The sequence below is a fragment of the Vicugna pacos genome, chromosome 18, assembly GCF_048564905.1.
Source record: "Vicugna pacos chromosome 18, VicPac4, whole genome shotgun sequence".
Lineage (NCBI taxonomy): Eukaryota > Metazoa > Chordata > Mammalia > Artiodactyla > Camelidae > Vicugna > Vicugna pacos.
In genome coordinates this window covers 40,726,655-40,744,233 of record NC_133004.1, presented here as the reverse complement: position 1 = coordinate 40,744,233, position 17,579 = coordinate 40,726,655, and the positions used below count along the sequence as shown (strand labels likewise).

General features: G+C 50.3%; 1 protein-coding gene, 1 long non-coding RNA gene and 1 pseudogene across 2 annotated transcripts; 2 read left to right on the top strand and 1 right to left on the bottom strand.

Moving 5' to 3' along the window:
- The first annotated feature begins 714 nt into the window (after positions 1-714).
- LOC140687146 (uncharacterized) lies at positions 715-6,555 on the top strand. Its single transcript, XR_012061291.1, has 3 exons — positions 715-745; positions 4,218-4,281; positions 6,343-6,555. It is a non-coding gene; the product is annotated as an uncharacterized lncRNA (long non-coding RNA).
- A 2,670-nt stretch (positions 6,556-9,225) lies between these two features.
- LOC102528076 (ubiquitin-conjugating enzyme E2 E3 pseudogene) lies at positions 9,226-9,913 on the top strand (annotated as a pseudogene).
- A 4,862-nt stretch (positions 9,914-14,775) lies between these two features.
- Positions 14,776-17,435, bottom strand: MOGAT3 (monoacylglycerol O-acyltransferase 3). Its single transcript, XM_031687294.2, is given in 8 exon segments — positions 14,776-15,036; positions 15,127-15,329; positions 15,914-15,929; positions 15,932-16,087; positions 16,405-16,609; positions 16,878-16,954; positions 17,037-17,144; positions 17,363-17,435. Coding segments are annotated over 8 exon segments (993 nt in total). The 3' UTR covers positions 14,776-14,881.
- Between the last annotated feature and the right edge of the window lie 144 nt (positions 17,436-17,579).

Genomic DNA, 17,579 nt, shown 5'->3' with positions numbered 1-17,579 from the left:
AAAATCACCCTTTTTTTTCTGAGCCTGTTCCCTCCTTCTCCAAAGGGAGACTTGGCTCCACTCCAGGGCTAGATGATCATTTTGAAGACAGCTTTGTTGGAGCTCTAGCAAACAAAATGACCACCAATGCCCCCTCCCCATTTACCTCCCCTCCAAATATGGAGTCTTTCTCTGTTCTTCTTTTCTTATTTTTTTGAAATATCTCCCTATAATTCCAGCACCACCTCCCACTCAGTCCATCCCTGCTCTTCCCATTCCTCAGGATCTCCTTCTTGAGTCAGTCCTCTTTTTGGGATCTGGCACCACTTTGGCACCCAGAGACACAGCCAAAGAGAAAGCCCCCTCCCCAAGTTCGGATGCCTCCTCATTTCCAGCCCTCTCTCCTCCAGACCAACCAAATCAACCAATCAAATCCCCATCCTCTCTCTTTCAGTCAATTATAACTGTCCCCTCACAGAACCTACATAAGCCTCAGTAACCAATATCTCAGGGGACACACAGATCAGCTTCTTTGTGGGGGAGGATATTGAGTTGGCTAGACTTTTTTCCCTCAATAACACAACCTGGGTTTGGGAGAAGGGACCAGCAGGGGCACCAAGGGGTGGTTTAGGGGTGAGTTTAGCTTCTAAACCACAAACAGGTCTTATGTAAACACAGAGTGCTTCCTATGCAAACAAGCCTCATAACAAGAGCTCCATCTCCCTCTTTCTTTCTAGTCTGATGCTGATGCATTAGGCTCTCCCAGGTAAGCTGAAGTAAAGTAAGACAGCTCGGGCCAGTATCAGCAGAGGGCAGATAGAAGTGTAGGCTCAGGACCTTTAAGCCCCTGCTAGGGCCTTTAGAAACCATCAGGTTCAAGCCACTCCTTTCACAGAGAGGAAATCCATTAAGGCCCTTGACGGTTAAGATCTTGCCTAAGGTGACTGACTCAGTTTGGGCAAAGCCAGGCTAAAAGTTAAGTTTTCCTGACTTCAAGGACAGTGGGGAGACCCTGTTTGGGGGGGGACTGGACCTCCAACTCCAGCCTTAGGAGTAAGGGTAGGAATTATGGGTCCTTGGCAGTAGCCTAAGGTCTCAAGTGCTGAGGGTTAAGGTGACTCAGAACCAGGATGGGATTGTGTCAGGAACCCCCACTGCCCTCTCCCCACTGTCAGCAATTCCTATGCCAACAACCAGCTTAATCAGACTCCTTACCCCAGGCTCTGTGGATGATGGGTTCCAGAGGCGGATGGGAGCTTGAGGCTCCCATCTGCCTCCCTTTCCAGGCAACGTCACCAGCAATTCATGGGTCTCTGAAAAATACAAGCTGGTAGTTCAGTGGTAACTCCAGCAATTCCCCCACTGCCCGTAGAAGAGGGCAGAATATGAGCAACTTGTAGACTGGAACACACCCAATAGAGACCAACACACATTAGGCTTGGGTTTCCCTCCTCTTTTTAAGATGGGGAGGCTATCATTTCCGAAGAGTGTGTCTACAGCTCAGATAAAGTTGTGGAGGTGGGTGGTTGATTCCCAGGGTCAGATGAAAGAAGGGAGAACTTGCCAATTCACCCTGCATCTTCTCTTCCCAAGCACTCTACTCTGATTCACTTCTGAAGAGACACAAAGTTTTCAAGGACCCTGGGGGAGTGGGTGCTGGGAACACAGCAGTTCAGAGGTCCCAGGCCAAACCAAAGCAGCCAGCTGGCCCCACAACCCCTGCTCCCTACTCCGATCCATTCCCACCCTCCAACCTGGCTCCTTGAATTATAACTCCCAGTAAGTGTCTAGGCAGAGGCTGAGGAAGCCCAGTGCCTCCAGGGCACTGTGGGAGATGTAGCTCAAGCACCCCCTGAAACAGGCTCCAGGAAAAGGGATGGGATTTCCCTTGTCATCCTTGTATCCATTCTCTCAATCTCATAAATATGAATGATCCACTCTGGCCACGGGACGATTGTAGTCATCGCTGGGCATGCCGGGAGCCCACCCCACCACCGACCTCTCCCCAACTCCGCACACCTGAAATAGTGATGCCCCGGAGGTCGCAGCTTCTCTGTGCTGGAGGAGGGAGCAGAGGGAGCAGAGAGAGAGAGGAGAGACGGAGACAAAGAGCCTTAGCTACACAAAGCGCCCAAAGAAGAGAGCAAAAAGAACAGGAACCGAGGCAGAAAGGAGACAAAGGCGACAGGGGGATGCAGGGTGGGAGAGGATGGGAGAGAAGAGCACGAGAAGGCACGGATACCGAGTCACAGACATGACACCTCGTGACCCAAGGCCCAGCAGATGCCAAAAAAAGTCCCAGCACACACCCCCTCCCCAAGGAGACCATGAATAGAAAACAGCGTGACAAGGCCCCTTCTCCCGAAGGTGTGCGATGGGGGAAAGGGTCAGGGGGAGGAGAAAACCAGAAAAGAGGCTGAAAGAGAACAGACTTAGAGAAGAGAGGCAGGGGAGACAAGATGAAGTGAGCAGAGGCAGGGGTGAGGAAGATGGACCAAAGAGCTGGGGAGAGAGGGTGTCCCAGAGGGCCACGGACATGAAGAAGGGGGTTGCTGTACTGGAAGGTCTTCCCGGGTCTCCGAGAAAGCAGGCTTCCTTCCTTCTCAAAGGAAGCTGTCTACTTGGCAGGGTTCCCCCCGGACACCAGACTCTGGGGACAGGCGGGAGCCAAATGATGAAGGAGTGGACGAGGGAAAGCGCCTCTGACCATCTAGGCGAAGTCCAGGCTTCATGTATCTAGGACACCCAACAGGGAGGGGTTGGGCCGTAGGGGGCGCGGCGGCCCTCTCCCCGATAGGGGGGCGTGGCCTTCCGCTGCGCGGATTCCACGGCGGAGCAGCACGCTAGCCCCCAACCCCCAAGACTGGCGGCCCCCTACCTCGCCCGAGCCCCGGCCAGGGCCGGGATGCTGAGAAGCCTATCGGGGCCGGCCGCGCAGACAGTGAACGGTGCCGAGAGAGGGGTCACCTGAGAGCCCCGAGGGTCAAATTCCGATGACGCGCGGGGACCTGGCCGCGCCGTCCGGTCCCAACTCGGAATTTGGATGCTAAGGCGGGGTCTGCGCAGCGGCTCGGTCTGTAGCGCGGAGTCTGCGCCGCGGCTCAGTCCCGAGCGCGGGCTCGCACGCCCAGTGCTTCGGGGTTCGGGCGGTGAGCTTGGCTCCCGCGGCGATGCTCCGGCAAGGCCAGGGCGGCGGCTCGGAGGGCGGAGACCCCAGCGACGCGGAGGAAACCCGGAGCGGATCTGGAGCGGACTCGGGTGCAGCAGGGGGCTGGAGGGGACGGGGGAGGGGAGAGGAGGCGGGGTGACAGGGCGCGTGGGAAAGTGGAGTTGCGCGGGGCGGGGCGGTCCCCTCGGTGGTTGCTGCCGAGTGGCTTCAAGCTCCGAAGACGGGACTCCGCCCCTTGTCCTAGTCGGGAGCGGGACTGAGGGTAGGGAGGTGTCTTGGGTTTTGGTAGATGGGGTGATTGCTGGCTTAGTTATTGCCCCGCGTTCCCAGCACCTCTACAGCCCCACCACCACCACAGCGCCCCGCAGTTCCCCTTATCCAGTGGTTACCCTCCCTCAACGTCACCTCCAGCAGCCAGATAAGTAAGAGCAGCTGGAAAGGGGTTGCGGGGCCGAACACCCTACGGACTTGGTCGGAGATAATGACCAGGAAGATTGGGAAGGGAAGACATCAAGAGGCAGAAGCCGAGAGGCTGAAAGGAGCAGAGGGAGGCCAAGACGAATCAGATGGGCCACCACTCCCCGGGGTCTCAGAGCAGCCTCGCCCCCCAGGTTGCACAGGCCGCCTCAGGTCACACTCAGCTGGGCGTATCTCACAAGCCATCTGGCAGCAAGGCCCCCGAGGGGCAGCAAGCAGAAAGACTTCCACATATACCCACTTCTGTCTGAGTGCCGGCAGGAACACAGACCTCTGGGCACACAGCGTGGCACCCTTGCTACCCTAGGTGAGTGGAGGAAGGGTGGGAGGAAGAGTGAAGTGTGAACCTGGAACAGGAGTAAGTGCAGCGCTACTCCTGACTCTAACAAGCTGGTGGCCCAGGCTCTTAACTCCTGGGGGGCTCCCACCACCCGCGTAAAGTGAGATTAAACAACCTGCAGTTATATTTATAAAGAGCCAGGAAAGTGTGGATGTGAAAGTAAAGTTCTTTAGAAACTGGTTATGTGCTGCAAGGAATATTAAGTTCTCCTGAGGGTATGACCCTGACCCCGACCCTTTGTCCTCCCATCAGGGCCTGCCAGTTGCCATGATGCCCCCTTCGCACCAAAGCTGATCTCTCACCTACCTCATTCCAGGTTTGTACTTTCCATAACCTGGTAATCTGATCCCATTGGCTGTGCTAATGTGACAAGGAGGGTCTTGTTCCTGGACTCCCACACACAAAGCCACACCAAGGGTTAAAGGGGTCAGAATTCTCTCTTGAGATCAAGGCCAAGTAGGCCAATAAAGAACTAAGTCACCCAACCTTTTCTTTCTTTCTTTTTTTTTAAATAAGGCTTCCCCCCATTTTTGATTTTTGGGACTGCTAACACACTGGGCATCTCACAAAGCTGAAGTGAAAGTGGAATACGTTCAGTTGTGGGAAAGCACCTCAAAAAGCTGGATGCAATCTAATTGTCCATTGACACATGAATGGATAAAGAAGATGTGGTGTAAAAAAAATGTAGTATGTACACACACAATGTAATACTGCTCAGCCATAAAAAAGAGTGAAATAATGTCATTTGCAGCAACATGGATGAACCTAGAGATTATATTAAGTGAAGTTAAGTCAGAGAAAGACAAATATCATTTGATATCGCTTACATGTGGAATCTAATAAAAATGATACAAATGAATTTATTTACAAACCATAAATAGGCTCACATAGAAAATAAACTATGGTTTCAAAAGGGGAAAGGGAGAGAGGGATAAAGTAGAAGTTTGGGATTAACATAGACACACTACTATATATAAAATAGATAAACAACAAGGATCTACTGTATAGCATAAGGAATTATATTCAATATCTTGTAGTAACCTATAATGGAAAAGAATCTGAAAAAGAATGTATATATGTGTGTGTGTATAACTGAATCATTTTGCTGTACACCTGACACTAACACAACATTGTAAATCAACTATACTTCAATTAAAAAAAATTTTTTAGGTTAAAGGTTGGAGGAAAAAGTCACTAGTTACTGACAGTAGATGCAATCTTATTCTAATCCTTCCCCTTTTACTGGAAGCCTCTTTCTGCCACCAGAAACTCTTGGATTGATCCAGCATTCACCCAACCCCAGTTCCCTCAACCAATCAGAATTGAAAGCCGTTCGGAGTTCCAAATCTCTCATGTCCAAGGCAGTCAGAAGCAAGATGTCACTGCTTATTGGGCCAATCAAAAGCCACCTGGTTCCAATATCACTACGCTGAGACTTCGTCCATCTGACTCCCCTGGATGATAGGGGGCAGTGGTGGCAAGAAGTTGAAAAATGACTAATCTCCAGGCTGTCCTTCCCAGCAAGAGAGAAGGAGAGACTTCCAACATCCTTAAGTGCTCTCAGGATGCAGGGAGGTGGGCTTTCACCCTGTACTACTATATGTTGAAATTGGCTAAGGTCAAGGCTGGTGGAGGATAAAGGAGTGGTCTGCCGGTTGAGAGGTGAGAGCCCTGGTTTCACGGACCTGGGTTCTAGGGCCACGTTTTACCCCTGGTGATGTCTAGAGGCCCAGAACCACCCAGAATGGTTACAAAGCACTTCGGCTTAATCCTCACAACACTGTAGAATTGGTGAGATTGTTTACCCATCTTACAAATGAACAAAGAAGGTTCTGAGAGGCTCCATAACTTGGGCTAGGTCTCATAGCTGGCAAGGGACACTCTCAGGCCCTCTGACTGCAAACTCAGACCCTATTGCCTACTAATCCCTCTGAGGTGAGATGTACTTCATGGAAATACTTTGCAAATGGTAAAGAATGAAGCACAGGTCAGTGCTCTTAAGGCTGGGGATTTCCTGTAGTCGATCTGAATTGTGTAAAAAACGATCTTGTACCTAGGGGTCCTGAGAATTGGCTTTGACCCTCCTGTTGGGCTTGTTTACTTGGGCCTTTTATTCACAAGAGCCTATTGTTTGTTTTCTTTGGGAGCCAAGTAGGCCTTATTGTCAGCAGGACGATACCACTGAGGGCATAGCACCTAACTTGCTCTGGGGGAAGCCAGCTGCTTTGTCTTGAGAAACTCAAATAGCTCCGAATCTCCCAGCTCTGCTTCTCCCTCAGAAACTATGTGATAATGAACTTTCAATTTGCTTTGCAATAATATGGTATCAGGTAACTGATACAGTTGATGTACATTTTAGGTTTCTTTTAATCCATAGGTTTCCCTTCCATCTCTCTTTTTGCAACTCATTTTTGAAGAAACAAGATTGTTTATCCCGTGACTGTCCTTGACATCTGGATTCTGCTGATCACACCTCCATGAGGCTGTCTACCATATTTCTCTCCTTTGTTTACCCTGTAGATTGGTACTTTGATCTACCCTCTTGTCCAAAATGGCAGCCATTAGCGATGCGTGGCTACTGTGCCCTTCAATGTAGTTGGTACTACGGAGGAACTGAGCTTTTTATTTTGTAAAATTTGAAATAATTAAAAAATTTAAATGGATAATTGATTCAGTTATTGGGAAAACTTTTAAGTCTGTGCAGAACAACTTTTTCAGTTGTGAATACACTTTTTCGCTTGTGAATTTTAGAAACTCTAAATCTGGATCAAGTATTTCCAATGGATGTTTAACATCTAAACTGAAACATGTCCAAAGTGTAAAATATGAACAAGATTTAAAAAACTTAGCCCAAAAAGAAGGTATGTAAAATAGCTCATAACTATTTTTATATTGAGTATATATTAAAATAACATTTTGGGTATATTGGGATAAATAAAATATTATTAAAATTAATTGGTATGAACTAATGTGTAGCATTTTCCTGTCAAAGGCTCAAATATGGTTGCCTTGTTGGAATTTTATCAGATATTGATGCTCAAGACTTAAATCTAATCAGTTATTAAGGGCTGCAAATGGTGATATTCTTATTCTGTTATTCTGGGTTTTTTTTTTTTCTAGCTGGACTATGTCTATAAAAGGAAACATTCTCCTCTACTATGATTACCCTGAGGCATAGCATGTGCAGGACAGACAGAATAAGTGCTAAAATTTTTCCCTTTATCTGTTAAATTTCAAAATAATGAGGTAGTTCTTCAGCATCTTTCAATGGTGATTGATTATTATTTTCAGAACCATTTTGAACTTACGGGTTTTAAACAGATTTATTGTGATGCAATCCAGTAAAGTTATTGTTCTTATTAATGTTCAAGTTATTCAACTTTTTGGATAATGGATGTTTTAAAGTGACACCGAGGGTCATGCTAGAACTTTAGGAAGCGCTACGGGGATACAGAGGAGAGATGCTCGGTACCAGCCTGGCAGGTTGGCAGTCAAGGGAGATGTCCTGGAAGTGAGACCCGAATTGGGTCTCAAAAATTCCCCTCCAGATGACAAAGTAGGACAGGCTCCCTCTGGCAGGAGGGGAAGCTTAAGTAAAGCCCAGAGCTGAGAAACAGCCTGCTTTGCAAGAACAAGCGATTCTGGGTTGCACCCATCCTGTAGGCAGGGGCTGCCGGCAGGGGAGAGCTTTAAGCGGGAAAGTAACAGATTTGCCTTGCGGGTGGAGGTCGCCCTCTGGTGGCCATGCGGAGGATGGCAGGGAGGGAACAAGCCCTGTGAGGAGGGGATTAGCTGCGCTCATAAGGCTTTTAGTTCATACAAGTTAGACCCCTCCAGATCAGGAGGAGAAATCACTCAGTGTTGTGGGTTATTATCTAGATAAATGGTAAGAGAAATGGTACAGGAAAGCTCCTTAAGGGCTCCGTACTGTGGAGCTCAGGGCTGTTGAAAATAGAATAGATCCTTTAGGCAGTCTGGTGACCTACCTTCTCTCTGGGCACCTGGCCTGTGCACTTCCCCAAAGAGAAGATCCCATAGCAAGTGCTTATCACCGCCCAACCTGGAGCATTCTTTTTCTAACTTGCACAAAGACCACCTCTCGGTGCATGCAGCCCCCAGGCACAAGCAGACAGTGCTCTTGTGTATCTGCGTTGGGCTCTGTTTGCCAGGCACCTTGAATCCTATGCTAAGGAGCCCACACCTTCTAACAACAAGGATCCAGTGACAGTGAGTGGGGGGAATGACACAATGAAAGCGGTGTTTTAGGAAGAGCATCTTGCCAGCATGAGAAGTTGTCAGATGGGAAATGAGAGACAAGACCTCTGCTCTCTGAGGAGTGGTCCTCGAGAAAGCCCACAGGAGGGGTGGGGGTGTGGAGTAAGGGAAGAAGCTAAGAAGCCATTAGAAGGAAGACAGGACGCCAAGAAATGTGACTTGGGTTCTGGAAGGTAGGGAGAGAGAAGGGAGGCAAAGGTGATTCTGGCGTTGCCAGGGTGAAACTGGGGAAGGATAATGTCTGGTTGCAGCAGGCAGGGCAAGATATGGAGCTCGCTGGATACATGGATGCCACTTTCTGCCTGTAGACAGGTGACATCTCAGGGCTAGAGGGACAGGCAGCTGGGGAGGATCTACAGGGGCTGGAGCTCTGGAGGAGAACCAGCAGGAGGGCTGGAGAGGATCCCACATTAGGGTCTGCCTGAGTGGTGGGTGAGTGGGGTTGGCTCTGGGCTGAAGTCTGACCCTAGCGGGATTCTCACTGTCCGTGTCTGGAGCTTCCAAAACAGCTATAATGATGCCCTAACCGACCCTAACCCTCCAGCCTCCTGGGTCGGCCTCTGCAAGTTCTAGAGGCTCCTCCCCACCCCAGCCCTCCGCAGGACACCTCTCTTCTTTCTCTGAAAAGGCTTCTAGGGCGGCGGCGGAGGGAGGCCACAGCGCGCAGGGGTGTCCCGCGTCCCCTCCTCCTAGAGCTCGAGCCCGCGGCGCAGCCGAGCTCCCACCGACCCACCGACTCCAGCTTTTGTTCCGAAGGCGCTGGGCGGCGCCACCCTCCGGCCGGAGCCCGGCACTGCACAATCCCTCCGACTTTCAATGCCCCGCATGCCCCGGCCACAGCCTCCTCGGCTTCTTTTTTTCCCTCGCCCAGCTGCCTCCACTTCCTTAAGGAAGAGTTTTTTCCTCTCTCCCTCCCCGACACCGCAACCGCGCGCAAGCCGGCCGGCCTGGGGGGCCGAGCTTCCCAACAAATAACTTCACCAGGATGTCTGGTGATCGGCAAGGGTCCGACAGTGAGCGCCCCAGCACCAGCAGTAGTTCAGACGCCGACCAGGGAGACCCAGCTGCTCCACAGCCTGAAGAAGAAGAAAGAAAACCTTCTGCCGCCCAGCAGAAGAAAAACACCAAACTCTCTAGCAAAACCGCTGCTAAATTATCCACTAGTGCTAAAAGAATTCAGAAGGAACTAGCTGAAATAACCCTTGATCTTCCTCCTAACTGCAGTGCTGGGTCTAAAGGAGGTAACATTTCCGAATGGAGATCGACTATATTCGGCTCACTAGGTTCTATATATGAAGGTGCTGTGCTTTTTCCTGGATATCACATTTCCATCCAATTACCCATTTAAGCCACCAAAGGTTACTTTCCGCACCAGACTCTCTCTCCGCAACATCAACAGTTAGGGAGTCATCTGCCTGGACATCCTTAAAGACAACTGGAGTCCTGCTCTGACTGGTGCAAAGGTTTTGCTGTCTATTTGTTCTCTTTGGACAGACTGCAACCCTGTGGATCCTCTGGTCAGAAGCATAGCCACTCAGTATTTGACCAACAGAGCAGAACATGACAGGATAGCCAGACAGTGGACCAAGAGGTACGCAAAAAGAATTCACACAATTTGTATGCAGTGTGAAGGAGCAGAGGGCATCTTTTCACTGGGCTGCAAATCTTTATAGTCTTTACAATATGGACTTCTGTGTATGTTATACTGATTCCACTCCCCGCTTTTATCCTTTGAAGACTGGGAGCCTCCCCCAAAAGGTAAATGCTATTAACAGTTGAACTTTGTAGCTGTAGATTAGCTATGTTTAAAACTCCTAGTTGCAGGGGGTGAGTTTAGCTCAACGGTAGAGCACGTGTTTAGCATGCACAGGGTCCTGACTTCAACCCCCAGTACCTCCAGTAAAACAAACAAACAAAAACCAATGCCTACTTTCAAGAGTGACTTCTTTGGGACGTCAAAGTGTATTTTGTAATGTACTAAGGATACTGGTCCTGAAGTCTGCCAAATATTAGAGTGCATTTTAGCCCAATTCATTATCTGTATAAAGTTATAAAAGTAGCTGTAGATGACTAGAAATTACGTCATTTGTATTAAACCCAGATCTATTTCTAAGTATGTGCTTCATGCTGTGGTGAAACATATTTTGCCTTTTACCTTTGTCAGTTTGTAATGAGAGGATTTCCTTTTATCCTATGTAGCCAGAGAGCCCCTGATTTATCATCTCAAACACAATAAACATGCTCCTGAAGGAGAAAATAATAATAATAAATAAAAATAAAATAAAAAGGCTCCCAGATTTTTCCTCCTGGATCCATCGTGTGAGTGGGCACCCACCCAGCAGAGAAATCCAAGGGTAGAGAAGCCTGTGGGTGATAGTTTTCTTCTGATCTACGCACAAGGACACATGTGTAGCTGTCCCATGAACTTTGGAGCATCTCATCCATTTCCTGGGATAACCCCATGTTTGTTCAGTTGGAGAAAAATCAGGTCATGCCCTTGAGATTTGTGTACTTGTCTGTGTTGTATTTCAATAAAAAGTTTTTTTTAAAGCACTCCACAACTCTGAAGTAGGTAGCCCTATGTTACCAGAAATTGAGGAAAACTGAGGCTTGGAAAGTTTAAATGACTTGGCCAAGTCATGATCAGTAGCCAGTGGAGCTGGGATTCAAAGCCAGGTCTGTGGGTGCTCTCCCCCTCCTGACTGCTCGGTGCCCCCTTCTCCCTGCTGCTCCCCCATCAGTGCTAAGATGGCCCATGGACCACTTTGGATCCCCAAACCCAAGTTCTTTGTCTCTACTTGGAATATGAGGCTTCCAATTCTGTCCTATTTCTGCTCCCAAGAAACGGCCATTGTCACAGCACCAGAGGGGCTGTGTGGTACATGTCTCTGTGAGGACCCAGGACTAGGAGGCCAGAACCGGAAGGAACAGGACCCCTGCTCTGAGGCCTGGCCTCAGGCTCACCTTATTTAGAGTCTTGATTCCCACAGGAGTCTGGGCCTGACCCCCATCAGCCAAGCTGTCCTTTGAGTTTGGGGATTTTGTTCCAAGTTGGAACCTATATGACAGCAGCTGTTGGGACATAATTGATGTGTGAAAGTCCACTCTGAGTGTTTTCCCTGGTGTACCCCTGGCCTGGACATTGGGATCTGGAGTCTGCACTGACAAGCTGGGTGTGTGTGACAAGGACCCAGAACCTGGACTCTCCTCTTTTCTCCAAGCCCAGTTCCAGCCCCTTAGATCAAGTCCCACCCAAGATGGATGCCTAATGAGGGAGGGCTAGAAAGCCAGATAACAGGAGAGAAGCGGGTACCAGGAGATATTTATTTTACTTTCAGTGAGGCTGGGGTCAGAACACGACAGCAGAAGTTGCTGGGGGAGGCGCAGAAAAGGGTGAAAGTCTGGCCTATGGCTTCCTCCCAGGCTTGGATGGCTTCTGGGAGAGGACTGCACACTCAGAAGGTGGATGGCAGTGCGGGAGGCTGCTTCTGGTTGGTCAGACTGGACAGGAAGGACGCCAAGCTGGCTAATGACCAGGAGAGTGGCACTCATCTGACTCAAGCAGACTCTGGAGGGATATTAATGGGGAGGCACACCTGCCATTCTCCAGGGGGGGTTGTTTCCAACTTCCTCTGCCCCACACAGTCTTTCCACACCCCTCAGCAGTACTGACATCTCCTACTTGCTGCACCCCATGTGGATGCCAAGTCTCTATCCCAGAGCCGGAAGCCTGAAGGGTTTTTTTTGTATATATATATTTGTTATTGAAGTACACTCAGTTTACAATGTTGTGTCAATTCCTGGTGTACAGCACAATGCTTCAGTCATACATGAACAAACATTTATTCGTTTTCATATTGTTTTTCACCATAAGTTACTACAAGATATTGAATATACTTCTCTGTGCTCTACAGTATGAACATGTTATTTATTTTATACACATATTAGTATCTGCAAATCTCAAGCTTCCAATTATCCATTCCCACTACCTTCCCACCCTTATGGTAACCATAAGTTTGTTTTCTATGTCTGTGAGTCTGTCTTTGTTCTGTAAATAAGTTCATTTGTCTTTTTGTTTGTTTCTTAGATTCCACATATAAGTGATATCATATGGTGTTCACTTACTTACTTCACTTGGAATGACAATCTCTAGGTTGATCCATGTTGCTGCAAATGGCATTATTTTATTTATTTTTTGTCACCGAGTAGTATTCCATTGTATAAATACAACACAACTTCTTTGTCCAGTCATCAGAAGCCTGATCTTGACCTTCCTGGACTTTTCTCGTGTGTGTTGTGGTCTCTTCCCCACACAGATGTTTCCCATATGGGCCTGATCTCCTCTTGATTCCACCTCCCTCCAGATCTGGCCCCTTTCCCTAGAAACCTGCCTAACTGCCATCATAGGTACTAGCAACACTTTCCCCCTTTGACCAGATCTTGGCCTCCAGGGCCAATTTCATTTACTAACTGCATTTCCTGGCCTTTCTCACTCCTCTCCAGCCTCAGGACAATTCCAACCCCGACCCCCAATCCCAGCGTCATTGGCTTTGGATTTCAGACAGGGACCTGATGGGGAACCACCCCCAGTTTCATACAAAGTTCTCATTATTCACCCACCACCCAGCCCAACCCCACTGCTCCAGAAAGAGGCACCCATGGCTCACAGGGAAGAAGGGCAGGGGGCTTCATGGGAGAAGGGCCTTGAGAAGTTAATGCTCACACCCCTAAATCTTGTGGCCAGTTCTCACTGAAGTTGGTGCCTCTGTACCTCAGTGTCCCCCTGGAAGACCTCAGGGAAAAACACACATGATGCTAACACTGCAGTTTGGGTTGTGGCATGAAGATACAATATAGGTCCTCCATTCTAGAAGGGGCCAGACCAGACCCTGGGCAACATTTTCCAAGAAAATGGTTGAGAAGAGACTCTTGAGCCCCTTCCCCACAAAAAGGATTAGAATTTGGAGATAGAGAGAAGGCAGGGCTTGGGGTGGGGGGTACTTTGAGAGTGTGCAAGCCCTACCCTCAGAGGGAAAGGCCTACCTCCAAAAGGTCAGGGACAAAAGGCTTCAAGGCTCAAAGAGCTGCATGTGTGCCCAGTGTTTAGAGGCTGTGCCCACTGGAGAAAGTGAGTGGCCAAACTGTAGGGGTCAGGACGTTCCCATTCAGGGAAGAAGGAAGGACAAGTGGTTGCACTCCAGGGGTGTCAGGACCAAGGATGCCCAAGCCTGGAACTGGTGTTTCCATCCCTCTTCCCATCCCCAGCCTGAAAGAGTGATGGGGCTCCTATAGAGAAACCTATGTCGAGTGTGTGGGCTGAAAACTGGGGTACATGATGAGGCAGAGAAAGCACAGACGCTGCCATAGGACCCTTAGAGGGGAAACTCCAAAGAATCCATGAGAGCTCCAGGGAGAAAAAAGAACGGACTTCAAAGACCTAGAGGCCCAGGGAACACAGTGCTACCTTGTGACAGTGCAGTCAGGAGAGTTAGGGCCCCGTTTTCCCTTGCCTGCCCCCCAAAGTCCTACACCAAGGGGATTAGTCACAGCATCTGGCAAGGGAAGGGGAGGAAAGACAGCAGTTCTAACACTGTCAACTCCATTTGGCCCCAGCTGCCACTTCTGGCCAAGCAGGAAGCCCACTTGCAGCTAGCCCTCGCTGGAGAGGGGAGATGCCTGCCCTCGAGGTTCTGATTACTACTCCAGCTAGACATTTCTGTGTCCCAACTAAAAGTGACTATAGGACTTACCACCTGAGAATGACCTAGAGAAGTCATGGGACTGCCAAGATTTTCATCCAGGCACGAGAGAAATTCCTCCACTGAATACATTTTGTAAGACAGTGGGAGATAAATACACTTGCATTCAATTACGTTCCAAAAAGTTATTCTTGTTTCAGTCCTGGATGTAGATGCAGAGCCAAGCAAACAGGACTGACAAAAGTCAAAGGATGCTTGACGACATGCTGTTTAATCTGACCCTCTCAGTTTACTGGTGCCGGCCTGTGATGAGGAGGAGGAGGAGGACGAGGGGGAGGAGGGTGATGGTGATGAAGGTGATAGTAAACCCATGGGCTTGTATTTTGCCAATCCCAGCTCCAAATCCTTAAATCTTAATAATTTAATCTTCACAACAGTCCTAACTTATTGAGGAAAGGAGTTAGTGTTGACCTAATGCTGGGCTTGCAGAAACAGGAAGGATGAGGAGGGGGTGCAGAATCAAGCCATGGACTTAACCCAATCTAATCTACCAGGGATCATTCCAACCCTCCTTACTGTCAGGTACCCTTGACCAAGCTCAGCTTTTGTTCATGAGGTTCCACCATCTACTCGATCTTCTCCCCCTACCTGCCCACACCTCAGAGCCTACCCGCCCCCAACTCAGCCCTGACACCCTACAGCTCTGAGCTAAGCAGATGCCCTTATTTGCAGATGGAGCAGGGACCCTGCAAAGGGAAGAGAGTTATGCAAGGTCATGCAGCAGAATTAAGTCTCTCTGGGCCGCATCGGATTCTTTGAGGTAGTGATGTGCAACAGCTAACTTTTACAGGTGCAGTAGGGCATGGCAGCAGGTGGGGGTCTCCGTGCACTGGGCTCAGGGGCTCAGGGGCTGCGGGGTGGCACGGAGGGATAAGGCCAGGGCTAGATGAAGGTGAGGTGAGCAGAAGCAGGGACACTGCAGCTTTCCTTGTGCTCTTCAAACTGTTGCTCCAGCACCTCCATGTAGAGCTTGTGATAGTGGTCAACCTCCTCCTCAGTGGGCTGGAGGCACTGGGGCGCTGGGGTGGGGTGGCCCACTGCAGGGAGCAGGGAGGTGCAGGTGAGGGCAGAGGCCTCTGCTGCCCACACGCTGATGGCAGCCTTCTTCCCTGGAGACGGGCACTCACTCACAGTGGTGATGGGCCTGGCAAAGGGCCCCAGGCCCCAGGAGTTGGCTGAGAAGAGGCCCCGGCCCCAGAAGATGCAAGGAGAAAAGCCCAGGAGCTTCTTGAAGGTGGTCTGGCACAGATACTGCCAGGAGTCCATGGCAAAAGCCTTAAGTCTGAAGATATCATTCTCCCCAAAGGAGTACACAGGCACCAGGGAGGCACTGGGAAGGGCCGGCAGGAGAGGAGGGGGGTCAGGCCAGCGGCTGTCAGCCTGGCCCCAATTCCCCACACACACCTCATGATTCCACTTCCAAGGCCTTTTGAAACAAATGGCAATGGCTCCAAAGAAAGATCGGGAAGAAGGGACTCACAATTCTCAAGAAACGATTGTGTACTGGGCCTCCATTTAAGACTTTTCTCATGCAGTCTTTCCAACCACAGCATGGCGGCAAGGTGGGTATGAACCCTGTGTCACAGTTAAGGAAGCGGGCGAGGTTTTATCTCTGACATAGTGCCGTAAAAGAATTTGAACCAGGGGCATCTGAGCCCCAGGGTCCTGGGATTTGCACAGTGACCCTGCCTCTCTCCACGTGGGAGGAAGCCGGGTGGATGGGCACAGTGCTTGGCACAGAGGAAACAGACAAGGGCAGCCACGAGCCCTCTGCAGGTGTGGACACAGTGTAAGCTCTGGGACACACAGTCCCACCTGCAGGGATGCGGGTGTGTAGGGATGGAGAGCGTAGATCCTCGGGTGCACTGTGACCTCTCGTTCATTCAAGGCAGGCCCGGAGGGGCCTCCACTCACTCATGCCTCAGCACTGGCGTACAAAGCCTTTGCGATTCCAGAAAGTGAGGCAGTGCCTCCCTGAAATGGCATACAGGGATTCGTGGGCACCCCCGACCATGATGACCACAGCCTGCCCGAGCTGGGGCTGTGACAGAATAAAGTCCAGGCTGTGGCGGTTCACGGAACATAGTCCTGTGGGCATGAGGACATGGGGGACAGTCACCACCCTGTCCTTGGTTCCCTGGCCCCTCACCCCACCCTTTCGGATAGGAAGGCTGAGTGCCACACCCCAGTCCTCCCAAACTCCCTGCCCCCATGCCCCTGTCAGCGTGCCCTACAGCACCTTTCTGAGCAAGATGCAGGACATTTGCTCCAAAGCTATTTACTGATGCCCACTGTGAGCCTGGCCAATGTTCAAGTCAGGTCCCTGGGCTGGGTGCTGGGTGGGGGACACTCTGGTAGGGGAGGGGGGTGCTGGGGCATCTCTCCCCACTCAGCTCATGACTCACCATAGGACATGACATACTCTCGATAGACTGGAAAGTGGAAGAGGACACGCAGCACAGCTACTGAAGGTCGAAGCCCCAGGAAATGCTGGGAGAAGTCATTGCCCTCGGTGGCAAAATTATAGGCAGTTCCAGTGGCCAAGATCCCATGTGGGTGAGAGACCAGCACATAGTTCTGGTCAGGGGGCAGCTCTGCTGTTTTCACCAGCTTCGGGGGAAGGGGACAGGATGAGGCGAAGAAAGCACAGAGGCAGGATACCAGCTAAAAGAGTTCACTGCACACCACCACACTTCAGCATTCAAGGTCCTCAGATATGGTAAAGGGCATAGTGGGGCCTCTCTTGAACAGGATTCCACCCCCTCCTCCACTGGCTGAAGCTAGGCAGCTAGGACTCAGACTGCAGCATAGGGACAGGAGGAGAGGTGGAGGAGGGAGGGGACAGGGAGGAAGCAGAGAATCTTCTTGCACGGTGAACTGTTTCCTTGATGGGATAACAATCCCTTAGATGTTTCCGAATAGTCCACTTTCTTACCCACTCAGAACCCCGTCCACCTTGGGCAGAGAGTTATGGGCGGAATATTTCTTGGAGGCACCATTTACCCTCTCACTCCCTGGGCCCGTGTTTAGCACTCACCTTGGTTGTGTGTGTCCCAGTCCAGGAAAAACCAGGTTAAGCAGAGAACAGACAAAGACCAGAATGGGGCGAAAAAGAGGAAGAGGAGAAGAATGGGAAAGAAAGGGCCTGGGGGAAAGATGAGAAAGAAAAATGAATTAGCTTATGAAACCTCAGTGGCTCCTGTCCCCTACCCTGACCAGTGATGTCCTTGGCCATGCCCCCGATGGACCACTGGCCCCTCCCCCTCTCTTTGCCATCAGGTGTCCAGGCAAGTGAGGCTCCAGCCTTTCTCAGCCACCCCCGTGCCTTGTTCCCTTGTGGACCACGGGTACTGCTCCTCTCACCCATTAAGAGCAAAGTGAGCACGTATTGGTAAGCGCCCACTATTTCCTGCCATTGTTTCTTCAGGGTTTTCATGCTGGGAGAGGGCAGTGGGAAGGTGGAGGCCTCCAGTAGCTCCCCTCCCCCAGCAGGGCTCCGGGACCCCAGGACAGATGAGGAAGGTTGCTGTCGGAGCCCAGAACCCCAGAAAGGCTTTCTCATCTGAGTGTCCAAGCCCTT